A 14,679-nucleotide genomic window follows, 5' to 3' on the forward strand; every position below is an offset into this window, starting at 1 on the left:
CAGTATTGTCCAGACCTTCCCATTTTGAAAAACCTTATAGAACCGAAGATCTCTCCTCTGATGTAACCTTCAACGTGTGAATTAAAAAAAAGTACCTCGGTTTCATTCAAACACTTCAAAAACCCTCTTTGATATCTTGTGAATGTAAGGTGAAAACTTAGACCTTTGACTTCTCTTTCCTCTCTCTCTCTCTCTCTCTCTCTCTCTCGCTCTCTCTACTGGGGATGCAGTTGTGACGGTGAGACAGTATACGGGAGTGGATCGGACACAAAGTGGACATACAGTGGACAGTCTCGCCCAGGACAGCGGACAGCACAGGGAAAGAGGACAGCGGTGGCCGGTGTCCCCGATAAAGGGAACCCTCGCTCGGACCAAAATATAGTTTGCTGGTCCTTGATCAGAGTTGGACCTCTTATTCTAATCATGGGCCAATTCAAGCTCGTGCTAGGCTTCAATCCTGACAAAGAAATTTAAATGTTAGCGTTCAAAAAAACTCTCTAACTCTGGATAAAAAACTGTGACTGAAGGTCTAATTCAACAATTTGGGAAATAAAGTACTTACGCTAGCCAGTTAATCGCAATATAAACTGTCCACTGTCAGAGAAACATTGTGATAGTGGATACAAGCCATGTTAACGCCATGACTAAGCTTAATTTACAGCAGATTTTATTTTAACTAACAAATTGAAGGAAGCTTGGATGGTTCTTGTTACCTTCTGCTGCTAGCATAATCATAGCTAGCCTTTTATTAGCAGGTTAGCTTACCATCTGCAGCTGATTAACAACTGGCCAGCTAGTATGCGCTTAGCTAGCTAGCGAGCATTTTATTAGATGGTTAGCCTGCCAGCTACAGGTGATTAACAACTGGCCAGCTAGTATACGCCTAGCTAGCTAGCTAGCGAGCCTTATATTGGATGGTTAGCTGGATGGTAGCTTAAGAACTAACCCTACACGTAGTGTATTCAGGAGCACAATTAAATGTACTTCCCTAAATGTCCAGCTATTCATTTAAGCTAAAAGGTCAAAAAGACGTTTGCCATTAGAATTATCTGCGTAACAAGGACTCCAAGGATCCCAATCCAGCAAGTTTTTTTGGTAAAGAGATAAGTGAATTAATGTTACAAAACTCACTATAAAAAAGTCAGCAAGCTTGCTAACATACATGCTTTTGCTTTCGGTTAGCAGGCTAGCTAGTTTTTGGTTAGCGAACTAGCCATACATGTAGTTTTGATAGCACCAAGCTTGAATACAGAAATATTTTGGCAGAAATGTATTGCATGACCTTACATTTTAAAACCTATTTCCCAAAATGTCAAACTATTCCCTTAAGATTCTAGCTGACATGCTTTCTGCTTCTTAATAAGTCAAACATTTTAGCTGAGATCTCAACGATTGGAGGGTTCCCCGGACTACGCTCGATTGTTTGTCTTAATCGCTCGACTGTCACGCATGGACTTGGGCTACACAGTAATATACATACACACACTCTGATGTATATTTACTATGTTTGGTGAGAACGACAGCATAGTGAGTTGTCACTGGGGATGGAGTCAACTTTACTATGTGGTAGAAACAAAAAATGTGAACACGAAGGGGGAAAGATAGAATGAGAGAGACTATGAAAGAGAGAGGAAGAGAGAGAAGAATGGCAGGGAGAGGTTGAGAAACAGTACAACATCAGACAGCCACTGGAACATAACAACACAGAGAGAGACAAGTATTAGGAAAAATGGTTTAATATAGGAGACAGAAGCAAAAAACTGCATCACACAAGAACATACGTTTACAAAAATAATTCTGACTGCTTCAGCTACACAGTTAGTTCACAGAGAAGGACAGAGAAACCGGAAAAATCTAAACAGCTAAAAGCAAAAAGATTTCTAATTAGTTGATCTCTTTATTAAACTAATACATTAATCCACTGAAGGTGACTAAATATTTCTATTCCTTCTTTTTCTATAATTGTCTTTATCGTGTAGACGGCACAATACAGAAGTCAAATGAAACTTACTGCTGTTGTATAGACAAACTTGCTAGAACTATTTAAAAAGCAAAAAAATAAAAATAAAATAACAGAAAAAAGAAAAACACTCACCTACCCTCTGTTTTTTTTCTGGGAAAAAAACAAAGTAAGAAACGAAAGAAAGAAAAGGTGGAAAGGAAGATCAACACTGAAGTGAGGAAAAAGAAGTGAAAGAAATAAAGCCAAAGATCTTCTAGAAAATCTTATATCAAAAGCCAACGTTCTTGATGCCAGCTAGAAATCATACTCGGGGACCAGTCAGGGTCAGGCCACACCACCAGGCCAGACAGCGTTTTTTCTAAGATTTTTTTTTTGTTGTATCCTTTAATCTCCAGTATAAAAAATTCCACTGGTACAAAATGCATAAGTACAATCAGTTGTAGAAATAGGAAAGCCTGCATTTTTTGTACTTTTTAAATCCCATCCAGTGACAGATTTTTCCAAGTGTTGTCAAACAAACATACATCACGCTTACAGGATCCACTGAAATGCATTGACTTTGGCTTCTCTCAAGACAATAAAACTACTGAAAAAAAACAAAAACGTTTTTGAGAATTAAAAGGAAACAAAAACAATAAATGAAAAAAAAAATTGGATAATTTCTACAGACAACAAGCTCATTTTTTTTTTTTTTACGGCACGGAAAGAGAACACACAAAACATTTTTCCTCAAAAAACTTTTGACATAAGCCATAATGCAAAGAAACGACAAGTTCAAATTTTTTTTTTTTTTTTTTTTTGTCCTTTCAGATTTTCATTGTTTGATAAATAGCACTTAAGATAATTAAGAAAGAAGGAGAACAGAGAAGTGAACAGTGACAAGATATAAAGATTACAACAAGCATCGGCCATGAAAGCCCCTGAGGCGAGCCGCTCGGCAGAAAAACCCCCCCCCGTTTTCTACGACCCCTTTTTTTGTGCTTCGACATTGAAACAAAGACAAGGTGGTGTTTGGCACCGGACTGTGTGGCGTCGGGCTGTGTGCAACGCGCTGAGATTTGGCAATTTAGGACGTACTTTTTCTGGGAACGTTGAAAAAAAGTCGTAAATCACACAGACGGCCATTTAAGGGATTCTCACCCCAGACTTGTCAAATGCAGCAGCTTGGTCTGTAGCTCTAAAGTCCTGTTTCCACCAAGCGTTCCGGTTCAGATCGGTACCCATTCATTGGTTTTTCCACCATCTAAAGTTGGGAATGGTACCAAAATAAGGGATCCGTACCATCTTACTTTTTTGGTACCCTTCTGTTGGGGTACCAAGGGTCCTGATCCGACCCTAAATTTAAATGTAAGTTTACTGTGTCCCGTTCTTTTTCTTCTTCTTCGTTGGACTTAATTAATGATCGCTCTGCTTACCAAATAAGGGAGCGGTTGGCTGTGGAAACCAAAGCAAGATCAGGGTTTACCGTACCGAACTGAACTGAACCAAACCAGAACCGCTTGGTGGAAACGGTGCGATAGGTTCCTTGTGGTCGTTGGTGGACGACCTAAAAATTAAGTAACATTTGGGAATATCTAGTTTTCTATAAGCCTCAAGATGCCACAGGAAGAAACTGCGTCCAGTCATGAGGCTTCCTGCAGGGTCGTAATTCGGGCGCTGCATTCGACGAGCTGGGAATAAGAACAGCCTGTGCTCGGTGTCAACTTGCAACAGCACACTTTTTTTATGATGAAACCTCCACATGTACGTTCAAGGAAATTGTGCGGCGGAGAAGTGACGACGTGAAAATGTGCAATCGTTAACACGCACGGCGGTCAGAAAAAAAAACAAAAAACTGGTCCTCTATAACACTGATTAGAACTGGGACTCTTTCTTTGTCCAGCTTTTCATACAGGTAGTTATGGCTGTTTGTGGCACTGCTCATATGTATACTGCATTTTATTGAAAAAAAAAAAAAAAAGTCTACTCGCCTCCCTGTTTGTAAAGTTTGGTATTGGGTCGGGGTCTTTGAGAGGATAATGAAAGCTGTATTGCCTTCATCTCGGCTTGCGGCGGTTGTTTTGCCTGTGTGGACCGGCGGACGTCGTGACCCCTTCCTCTGCAGCCAACGAGCGCTTTATTTCCCCTGTCGCTACTCCAATAAGACGCCTCTCCTCGTAGCTCCAGTTTCTAATAACCCAGGTTGGCCGGGGAGACAACAACCAGGCGGAGGAGCCGTGGTGTTCTCTCCTTCCTTTAACGCTGCAAGGACAAAAAATAAAACAGGCCCGGACTCGGACAGATGGAAGGTTAACGGTACATGAACGTGAACCTGGACTTGGCACACATCACTGACTTTAACTGACAACATCGTATACTGTTATAATACTGGTACAACGCTCCCTGTTTTTAAGGCGACTGGTGAGCTTTTGTAGAAAATAATGCTGCCTTTTTTTTTTCTTTTTTTTTTTTGCAGAGCGTAAACTAGGCTTTCAGGGAGGGGGGGGGGCTTTGGGGGCAGTTGAATAGACTTGACAACACTGTGCCATGTAAACGGCTCGACTATGAGGACGTCGTCAACACACTTTGGCATCTCAACACGATTTTTTTGGCCCGCAGATAAGACTCACACCTGGTAGAAGTCTTACACCCTGATGGAAGATTAAAAAAATCAAAGGAGAAACGAGTCAAACTTGCTTCGGGACCGTCCCGCCTCTCTCTCTCTCGACTATCTTGTGTGCTTTTTTTTTTCTCCCTCCCCGCCCCTCAAAAGATGGAATGACTGAGCGAGTCTTGCCCTGTGCTTACATCATGAAAGAAAACGCACGCTCGTCTGAGGTGATACACAAAAAGTAATGATCCTCTCGCCTCCCGTCTGAGGCGAGTGACGCGCGGCTACAACTCAACAAAAAAGGGATTTTAGAGAAATAAGGCTTCACGTATGTATGACTCTCACCTTGAGTGTGCGAGGAAAACAATCAGAACGATTCACGCTGAAGCCCGACGCCCGTGTTTGTGTGCGAATACTAATAGAGAGAGAGGAAGAGGAGTGCAAAGATTTGGTGGTAAGGCTTCGATGAGTGAAACGGCTGTACAATGGCTAAAAATATCTTGTGTTTTAAAGTGTGTGTGTGCACGCTGGGCGGGCCGTAGCGGGGTTTCCTGCGGAGGCTTTTCACACTCAGGGGCTCTCATTGCACAACAAAGAAAGTAAAAAACTGTGAGGTCTGCACGAGAATGTGTGTGTCCGTGTCCGTGTGTGCGTGTATATAGATATATATATATGACACATGGGCACTTTTTTTGAACTTTTTCTTCTTTTTTTTGTACATCTTTACAAAGAAAAAAAGCAAACATGACATTTTTTTTTCAGGCAACAAGACCACAGAATAGCAAGTTAACAAACTCTTTTTTTTTTTTAAATCTATATTTTTTTTTAAATATGAGGGATCCATACAAAACACTTATAATAAAATACCCATGTTATCAAATCATTTCACAAGAAGTACACTGACGCGCTAGGCAGGAAGTACCTTCAGAATTTGGCACTAAACTCCACTGATCTTTTTTTTTTTCTCGTTATAAGACATTTTGCTGAACAACGAAACACACCTAAATATCGTTTTCCCACGAGAGAAATAAAATAATAATGACATTGATGCTTCACAAGCTGACGTTATATATATATATATATAGATATATTTATATTTATATATATTTTTAGGAATTTTATATAGCTAATTAACCGACAAGAAATTTTAGCAAATAGGGACTCCTTTAAAAAAAAAAAGAAGAAGAAGAAAAGAAACGAATAATAAAAAGGACAAAGTAACTATTATAGGAATATGAAAGGCTTTGTCTATTGTTCAAGTAAACTGATTTTTTAAAGTCTTCTCTTGAAAAAAACATGAGGACATTTAAGACCGGTAGACTTGTGATGAAACCACAACTAAACTCACGAGAAGCACCGACGGTAACGCAGGTTTTACAGGTAAATCTTAGTACGCTTGGTTTTTAAGTTTAGTTCTTTTTTTTTTTCCTCTATACATTTAAACAGTAGAAAATATAGGTCATTTCATCATGTGCATTTTGAAACCACGGATTGTCTATCTGTGAGTCAGTTCAGCAAAAGGTGACACAAGTAGGTAGCATTTATTCCCACCCCCCAAACAGGGTCTTTTGTCTTTTTTTTTTTTTAACCCTTTAAACTACTCTAGAAAAAAGTGGTTCTATATATAGACTTTGAATGAGAAACAGAGCCACTTAAAATGGCCTTATCAAAAAACTTTACACTGCCTGAAAAATGTAAAAACCATTGGAGAGCTCTGAGAGAGAGTCGAATATTTGATCAGACAGTTTTTGACTTCAAAACTGTTTGGAAGTAGTCTTATTTCTCAGAGAAACTGGCGCCGACTGCTTCTGGAACCGACCCGCACATCGGTCTTTTTTTTTTTGTGTGTGTTTTGGGGTTTTTTTTGTGTTGTTTTTCGGCGGCGGCGTCGGTGGCGCCAGAAGCAAGATGAGGCGCCAATTCCTGCGTTGAAACTTTCAAGTTTACTTTTGAAATGAAAAAAAAAGAAAACGGACGTAAAGAAGAAGAAGAAAAAACATACTGAATGGAAATCACTTTGCCACAGGTTTGTTGTGTTTGTTTTTCTTCAAAAAAAAAAAAAAGAAAAGGAACATGTGTTTTTTTTTTTCCATAAAAATCTCAGTCTTTTTTGTGTTTTTCGTATGAATGCAGCTTTATATCTTTTTCACATTGATTCATTTTTCTCTCACCCGACCCCTCCTCCCCCCCCCCCCCTCCCATTTTGTGTATCGCCTCCCTGAAAACCCTCCCGGATCCAAATGAGGTCACATGCATAAAAACAACAAAAAAAAGCAAAAAACAAGAAGTAAAAAAAAATCCCAAAAAAGGTCAAAAGGTCAGTAGGCAGCGGAGGAGGAGGAGGAGGGCCAGGTTAGGATCAGGTGAGCTCGGAAAAGACATCAGAAAAAACAATGACGGGGAGGACGATGACACTTTGTTTTCTGTTCAAAGTTCGTGTGTGTGTGTGTGTGTGTGTGTGTGTGTTTTTTTTTTGAGAGGGGGGGAGGACGCCACGGAGACATGCGAGGCAAACGATGAGCTATAACAGGCATGGAGATGAAGGTTGTTCTAAACGGGGGAAAGAAAAAAAAACAAGAGGAGAGAGAGAGAGAGAGTTACACACAGAGAGCCAGAGAGCACCACAGCACTAAAAAAAAACAAAAAAAAACAACTGGACAACAACAACAAACAAAACAACAACAATGCAGAACAGCGACACGACTCACGAATTTCTAGCTCAGATTTTTGAAAAATAGGTTATAGGTTTTTTAATCACGGAGAAACGACGCTCGCATCTGCACACTCAAGTCAGTAATTCACAAAAAACCCACTGGAAACTGAATCCATCAGATCCAAGATGGCCGCCGTGATTTAAGGAGTAAATTATACTTTCTTTTTAAAGGTTGGGGGGTCTTTTAATTTCATCCTTTAAAAAAATCAAAAATCTTTGGAGATGTTTTTGTTTTTGGGGGGGGGTCCACGAACAAACAAAAAACATAAACACTCAAACGAAAAACGTGTAAAATGCGAGGAAAAAAAGGTACGAATTTGACAGGAAGTAGTCCCACTACGGATGGCGAGAGGAAGAGAGAGAGACAGATGAACAGCACAGAGTGATTTGTGTGTGTGTGTGTGTGTGTGTGTGTGGATGACATAATGAAGAAGAAGAAGAAGAAGAAGAGGAGGAGGTGAAGGTGCGTGTCTTTATGGCGGCGGAGGCGTGTCGTGATCGTGGTTTCTGCACTGAAATAACAGACGAGAAAAAAAAAAAAAAAAAAAACACACCGGAGAACCCAAAATGTTCCACGAGACTTCTCCACAAAGGGTCTACGTTAAAGATGCTGTAATACTTTATAAGAGGAGTCCAATAACTTAACGATAGGCAATAAATAAAATCCTTTTTTTTTTCATCTGAGGCAGTAAAAATGTTGTATAAAAATAGAACTGCTTTTTTTACAAATAAAATTTACAGGCCTGTGGCTCTCTGTACTTTGAATTATCATTATCTTTTTTTTTAAATCTTTCAACAAACATCAAGTATTTTCAGTGACCACCTTAAACCATAAACTTTTTTTTTTTAAACGTATCGTTAGAATTGTTATCGTCGCCTTCATCAAATTCTGGTTGTTGTTTTTTTTTTAAAAGATGCTCCTTCACGTCAAAGACCAATGTGATCTGACCCAGAAAGGACTCGCTGATTATTTTTTTCTGAGAAATAAAAAAAAACTTTTTATATTTTCACATAAATAATAATAATAAGAAGACGTAGCTGGAGTGTGTGTGTTTTTTTTCTCTTCTTGCGGTGGTGGATTTTTTGTATCTGTAGCGGCGGGCATCGCTGACATCGCCCCTCGCTCAAATGTAAAGAGGCCACTAATGTTTCGCAGCCGTTTTGCTCCCCGGGTAACCAGCAGGCGTTTTTTTTTTTTTGGAGAAGCAGCAGCGGCGGCGGCGGCCTGCAACCAACACCGCAGAGCGCGACGGGCCGATGTGCATATCTGCATGCGCGTCAAAAAAAAAGGAAAAAAAACTTTCACCAGGTGTCAGGTTCACGACGAGAAAAAAAAAGTCAAAATAAAATGGAAAAACTTTTATGGCTCCTTTGTCTTTACCTCGAGTTCTGACTGTAATGTCCTCAAGAAATGTTTAAATAATCACTGAGAAAGATCGTTTTTTTGTAGCTGAGAGATAGCTACTTCCTTCCATCGTAAAAAAAAAAAAAAAGAATAAAAATTGCACAAAGTAATGGCGGTTAATGGAAGCGTTCATGTGCGTAAAAAGAAAAAAAAAATAATCGTAATAAATAATACTTGAAAGCAAACTTAAAAATCTTTAAAAAAAAAAAAAAGCAAGAAAAAAAATTAAAACAAGGCGTGTGTGTGTCTCCCTCAGAGTGGTTGTAGGTCGTCTCCCCCTCCCTCCCACATCCCTCCCTTTTCCCTCCCATCAACCCCACCCCCCCCACCCTCCCCGCAGAGTCCCTGTGTAGAGAGGTCGTGGCTCGGTTTGCTATTTTTTTTCTCTTTCATTTTTTTGTTTCTTTGTCGGGGGAGGGGAGGGGGGGACTTACCCTAGCAGTGCTAACATGGGGGAGCAGATAGACCCTAGTGCTAAGATCAGTACGGTTTGCTGTCGTTCTTGGAGCGCTTCAGCTGCACCTTCAGCCGCTTCATGCCAATCTGGAAGCCGTTCATGGCCTGGATGGCTGCCTGTGCCGACACTGGATTGTCGTAGCTGACAAAGCCTGTAAGGGGGGGGGGGGCATGACAGAGAAGGGGATACTTGGTGAAAACATGGAGGCAGACGGACTCAAAACACAGAGGAAAAGGCTAATAATGCATTATTTTTTTAAACACATCAATCGTGTGCTATTTTGTCCCTTTGGGTGCACTGTAGTTTAGCTAAGATAAGTAGCATTGGATTAAAAATGGGATCCACTGCTATGAATTTCAGCTTTAATAGCTATAGAAAGTTAATTGGTCGACAGCCCCAGTTGGTACCAATCCTTAACGTAAACCAAGAGAAATTAACTGGCAAGCTAGTGAACTAGCTATCATTTTGCATTAGCATAGTTCTGCTTAATCTAACCGCGCTGTCATGTGATTGGCTACTCCAAGTTACTTGTCAGGCGTTTTAAGTTTGTCAAGATATCAGGAATTCCTGAAATAACCTTCAAATGTGCGAGCAAACTGGTGGCAAACCACTGCTACGGGTTTACATGGATGAAAAAGAGCCGTTGCTGTTTACATATGGTTGAACACGGTTGTTAAAATCGCTAACAGGTTAGCTTACATAGCAAGCGAGGAAATGTTAGCTAGCCAACGTAACCAGGCTGTCCTCAAATTACAAGCTACTCAAACCTCGTTTATTTAAAAATTTTCACGAGAAATCAGACAAGTAAACTCGCTAAGATTTGAGTTTTTGCAGTGCTAGCATGTTATCGTTGTTTGCTAGGAGGCTAGGCTTCAGTTTAGCTTAATCTTGTTACTGACGCTGATCCGCCAGCTTTGTTTGTTTTGTTTTCAACATTTGGAATACGTCTGTTTACATGACCAGCTAAATTATCAAGATGGATGAATCAAGAGCCTTCATGTTGGTCTAAGCGAGCTCAGCTGTTTGTGAAAACTGTAAGCAGGGCGGGTTTATCTTGTCGTGGCTACGGGCAGCCGCCTCTTTCTGTGTCTGTTTCTAGCTAATGTCGCTAATGTTGCTACATATCCAAGATGTTGGATGTAATGTTGAACAGACTACATTAAACGTCCTAACTTTGGAGCTCTAGGTCTCTAATAAAAGGTTTTTATATCTTTTTTTAATTTGTTTTTGGGACCCACTACAGCTTCAGATTTCCCTCCGTAACCGTCTCACAGACTTCTCCTTGAAATGGTCTCCTTTATTTACAGCAAGCTAACTTTCTCTAAATGAAGGCGTCATAATAAACTGGTGTTTAAGGACAACGTGAGGCTCTCTCATTGTGTTTGTGCATCTTGAGATCGCATTTACATCTACATTAAAATACACCCCTGGTACACGACGAGAAAGAGATTAAACTTTAATGAGTCCTGGAGGGGGGAGAGTCGGGTTTGTTCATAAACAAAGTAATAAAAGAATTAAAGCTTGCTTCAATTGCATGTATAAAATAGTAAAACAAACAGGGACACTAGCACTGTGGAGCATCAGGAGTCTTGTTTTTTTTAAAAAGGAGGCCAGTGTGGGTGATAATGTCCAAATAAAGGCGTTTATGTTGTGTTGTTTTATTGTGCGTCCTCGTGCACACTTCACTTCCTCTATCTGCAGCCTGACAGTAAACTGCTCGTCTCGCTTGTCTCACATCCATCCTCACAATCTTGACAAGTATCGCTGCTGTCTGTTTGTGTGCCGCTCCTGCTCCCCATCCACGCTTGATTTATTTTCTGCTTCCCTCGGTCGCTTACACGAGGAACGGAGACGGATTATATTTAGCTTCTGTTGTCAACAAGGACAAACGCTATGCAAATATAGGAAAAAACTACAATACACTCATCTGCATTCCAAGCTGAATTTGAAGGATTTTTGCTTTTATTTTTTTTGACATCAGGTAGAAAAACGCTGTGTCAGGATTCCTTTTAGTCAACAAGGCCTGTCTCATTTCTTAAAGATGTAACCTCTATACCCAAACATTTAGAGGCCTCGAAAAACCTCCCAAACTGTCCTTATCAACTCAGAACAATGGATGTACTGGAGGGAAGTACAGGAAAAAACTCAGCAGGTATTTTGAGTTGAAGAGGTTATCGAATCAGGGTTGGAGGGATCACTTTTTATGGTGTCAGTTTCCGCAATTTCCTCATTTCTTCCAAAGTGTTACTTAGTTAAACAAAAAATGAGGCTCCATAAGACAGGAGCGGTGAATATTTACATGAATATTTGCAATTTAAAATGTTTTACTTTTTCGAGGTGATGAAAGTCACTTGTACGGATCTGTGCGCACAGATTTGTAAAACCGTGAGCACGGATTTGCAATTTGGAAAGCAAAGCCGCGCTCACGGTTTAAGAAGCCGTACCCACAAACTCACAACTGTGCAAGGTTGCTTTCGTAATAAGGAAAACAAGTAACGCAAGGAAAACGCAGTATGGAGCCTGCTACAAGCTGGCCGGGCGGCTTGGGTTCAAATCCGACCCATGACTCCTTTCCTGCATGCCATCCCCCACTCTCTCTCTCTCTCTCCCTGACTCTACCCACTGTGTCCTGTCTTTAAATTAAGGCAGAAAAGCCGTCCCCCCCAAAAAAATCTGAAAAATTAAATGTACATAAAAAGTATTGAAAACTCCCAAACTATAACAACCTTGGTACAAGATTAGGAAACTGTGCACACAGATTGCAAATCCCTGCGTACTCACAGGATCACAGATTTACAAACAAAATATTCCCAACTTCTTTTTAAAATCAGGACTGTCTCTTGTCCCATTTGAGGGATGGAAGGTGAGGTTGTAAAACGAGGCTTTCTTACTTTTTTTTTTTTTTTAATTCAGCTACTTTCACCAAATTGTTTTATTCCAATGTATTTATTTGAATATAAAGACTTGAACCTTTAGGTCGATGCTTTTCATGTTTCAGAATCGTTTTTTTTTTTTACGCGGCATGAACATTTTACATGTCTGCTCTGAAGGACCGACACTGTGATCGGCATCCTTCAGAGGGTTTTTATTTTGTGCCCCTGAACTGAGAACAAAAAATAGAAGACTTCAATGTGTGTTTCCCTTTTCACAGAAAACACACACCGACACCTGCACTGCTGCCGTACCGAAGCACTTGCTAAGGTTCGTCTGTTTGTCGATGAAGACTTTGGCGGAGACCACGTTTCCGAAAGGCATGAACATCTGCAGGATGTCCTGGTCTCCAAACTCCTGGGGCAGGTGGTAGATGAACAGGTTGGCACCTTCGGGACCTGTTGGGGAGGGGGGACGAGATGCAGATCGGGTGTGAGGGTCAGAGTGCGTTTTATTTTCTGTGAATCAAACCTGCAGGAGAGGTGGCGGTGGCGGCGGCGGTGGCGCTGCATTGTGGGGGGGGGGGGGCTGACACTGCGGTAGCTGTCGTCATAGGAACGCGGCTGAAGCACGCCGCTTAGCACAGTATCGGCCGACCTTGAGCTTGTTATTGCTTTTAAAGGAGATTCTGTGATTGTGTTGAGCATTAAACAAAGATGAAAGCTTTTTGGTTTTCATTTAATAATTATACATCGGCGCTCTGCTCCCTCGCTCACTTTTGATTCATTCATTCTCTCGGGCTGCACGTCGTCGCTCTTAAGAGGGGTCAAAGGTGGCTCAGTGTTTCTCCCTGGAGGGTTTTTCAGTTCCTGGATGTGATTGACAAAGAAATAAAAAGCATCTTTTGCGAAATGGATCTTTGTTTAGCGGGCAAACAAACAAACAGTGTGTTGGCTTTATTCTTTTCACTAAATATTTCATCATCTCTTTTGTATTCAGCACTTTTGTTAAAAAGCTTTTTCGGGGGGGAATTTAACCTCAACTGTCAGCCCTCTGCGATCGGAGGTGGCGCTCTGCAAACGGCTCTGATATTCAGACTTGCTTATATTTTACATTTTCTCTTCCAGGAGAGAATAAAAGGAGCCACAATGATGACCGTTTTCACAGAAATGTAGAGTATGAGGGATCAGGCAGAGGACGGAGGAGCGCTGGATTTTATTTTTGTGCTTTTTGGAGAGTAGAGAGAAAAAGAGTTACGTCGAAATGTTACAAATCAAGTTGCACTAGTGCAGCGTAGTCAAGACCGCACTATTCGAGACCAGAGACAAGACCAAGTTTGTCTCTAAGATAATATGCAGATTTAAGTCTTTTTAAACCCTAACCCTAACCCTATATGTGATTTTTCACACTTAAATATAATATAAATCCAGTATATCCTCTGAAAATAACTCTGTGAGTCATGACTGTCTACAATGGGTGTAACACCCGAGTCCCACTGTCTGTGATGTTTTCAGAGTTTTCAGAGTCCTATCTTCACTTTGTTTACATCGCCGGGACGGCCGGCTGACTCCTCCCCTCGTGTATAAAAGTTGTTTAATTGAGGGACTAGAGAAAAGAAGAATAACATACTGTACTCACTGCTTAACTGTGTTTCTAGATCACGCTCATTTCAGGTAAATTTACATGCAGTGTGAAGATACCAGCATAATAAAGATCGCTAGCATTAGCATGCTAACACAACAATGCAGCGCGAGTTGTTTTGGTTTCATGCTGGAGCTCAAGGGCGACATCTACTGGATCAAAAAAATCACATATCAGCATAAAACGGCAAGCGCTCCAAAAGCATCCTGCAGTCCGGCAATTTTTCTTCTTAAACCACATCCAATTTGTGCTTTTTCTCATTATTGCCTGTAGAGGAGGTTTATGATTTGTTGCAGGCAACATTTTTTCAACCGGTTTCAGTTTGTTTGTATGAATAATCGACATTACGCTGACTGTCCGAGGTATTCACTCGACACTAATCGATTAATATTACATCATGATGATTATCTTTGTTTGTTCCAGCTGAGAGTCTCATGATGGTTTTGTTGTTGTTCGGCAGGGTGAATAAATCCCTGGAGGAAACACTGAAATCATGTTTTCTCTCTCCGACCGAGCGTCAGTGATGTTCACACAGAAAGCTCCCCCCGAGCTACTGACCCTCTTTCTGGCTGCCTGCGGCCCCTTGCTGCTGCAGCAGCGACTGGCTGTAGAGGGTGGGCAGCGCTGCGGCGGCATACTGCTGGATCCCTGAGTAAGCCTGCGTCAACGCATCCATGGTGCCCGCCGTCCCGTTGGTTAGCCCTGCGCCGCCCAGGCCTCCGTTTAGAGCCGCCATACCTGAGAGCATTTGAGCAACTTTACATAAAACCCAACAATAAAGAAAGAAGAGTGCACTTACTCGTTAGCGCTCCCACTGAAGGTTGTGTTATTACCACACATACACACACACATACACACTAATACTCACACGACGTCACACATATACTGAGACTGTACTGTGAGAAACACACACACACACACACATCACGTTACACACAGAAGACAAAACATGACGTCCAACACCTCAGATCACGGGACACACACCGAATTAGTTCACACACATTTAAGTACAGTATGAGTGTAGCTGATGACAGCCAGA

The 14,679-nt window shown here is 41.1% G+C and overlaps 1 protein-coding gene across 24 annotated transcripts in view; it reads right to left on the bottom strand.

The window, feature by feature from the left end:
- Nucleotides 1–1,718: 1,718 nt before the first annotated feature.
- celf2 (cugbp, Elav-like family member 2) overlaps nt 1,719–14,679 on the bottom strand; it is a 211,378-nt gene continuing 198,417 nt past the window's right edge. For 12 of the 24 annotated variants that reach the window (XM_065951241.1, XM_065951239.1, XM_065951240.1 and 9 more), the window contains 3 exons: nt 14,199–14,378; nt 12,314–12,457; nt 1,719–9,279 (listed from right to left, as the gene is read on the bottom strand). In XM_065951241.1, the coding sequence (XP_065807313.1) occupies nt 9,152–9,279; nt 12,314–12,457; nt 14,199–14,378 (452 nt within the window). In that variant the 3' untranslated portion in view covers nt 1,719–9,151. Of the gene's footprint in view, nt 9,280–12,313; nt 12,458–14,198; nt 14,397–14,679 lie in introns of all 24 variants that reach the window. The other 12 variants (XM_065951235.1, XM_065951237.1, XM_065951238.1 and 9 more) reach the window with 2 other exon arrangements.

This window comes from Labrus bergylta, chromosome 23 (genome assembly GCF_963930695.1).
Source record: "Labrus bergylta chromosome 23, fLabBer1.1, whole genome shotgun sequence".
NCBI lineage: Eukaryota > Metazoa > Chordata > Actinopteri > Labriformes > Labridae > Labrus > Labrus bergylta.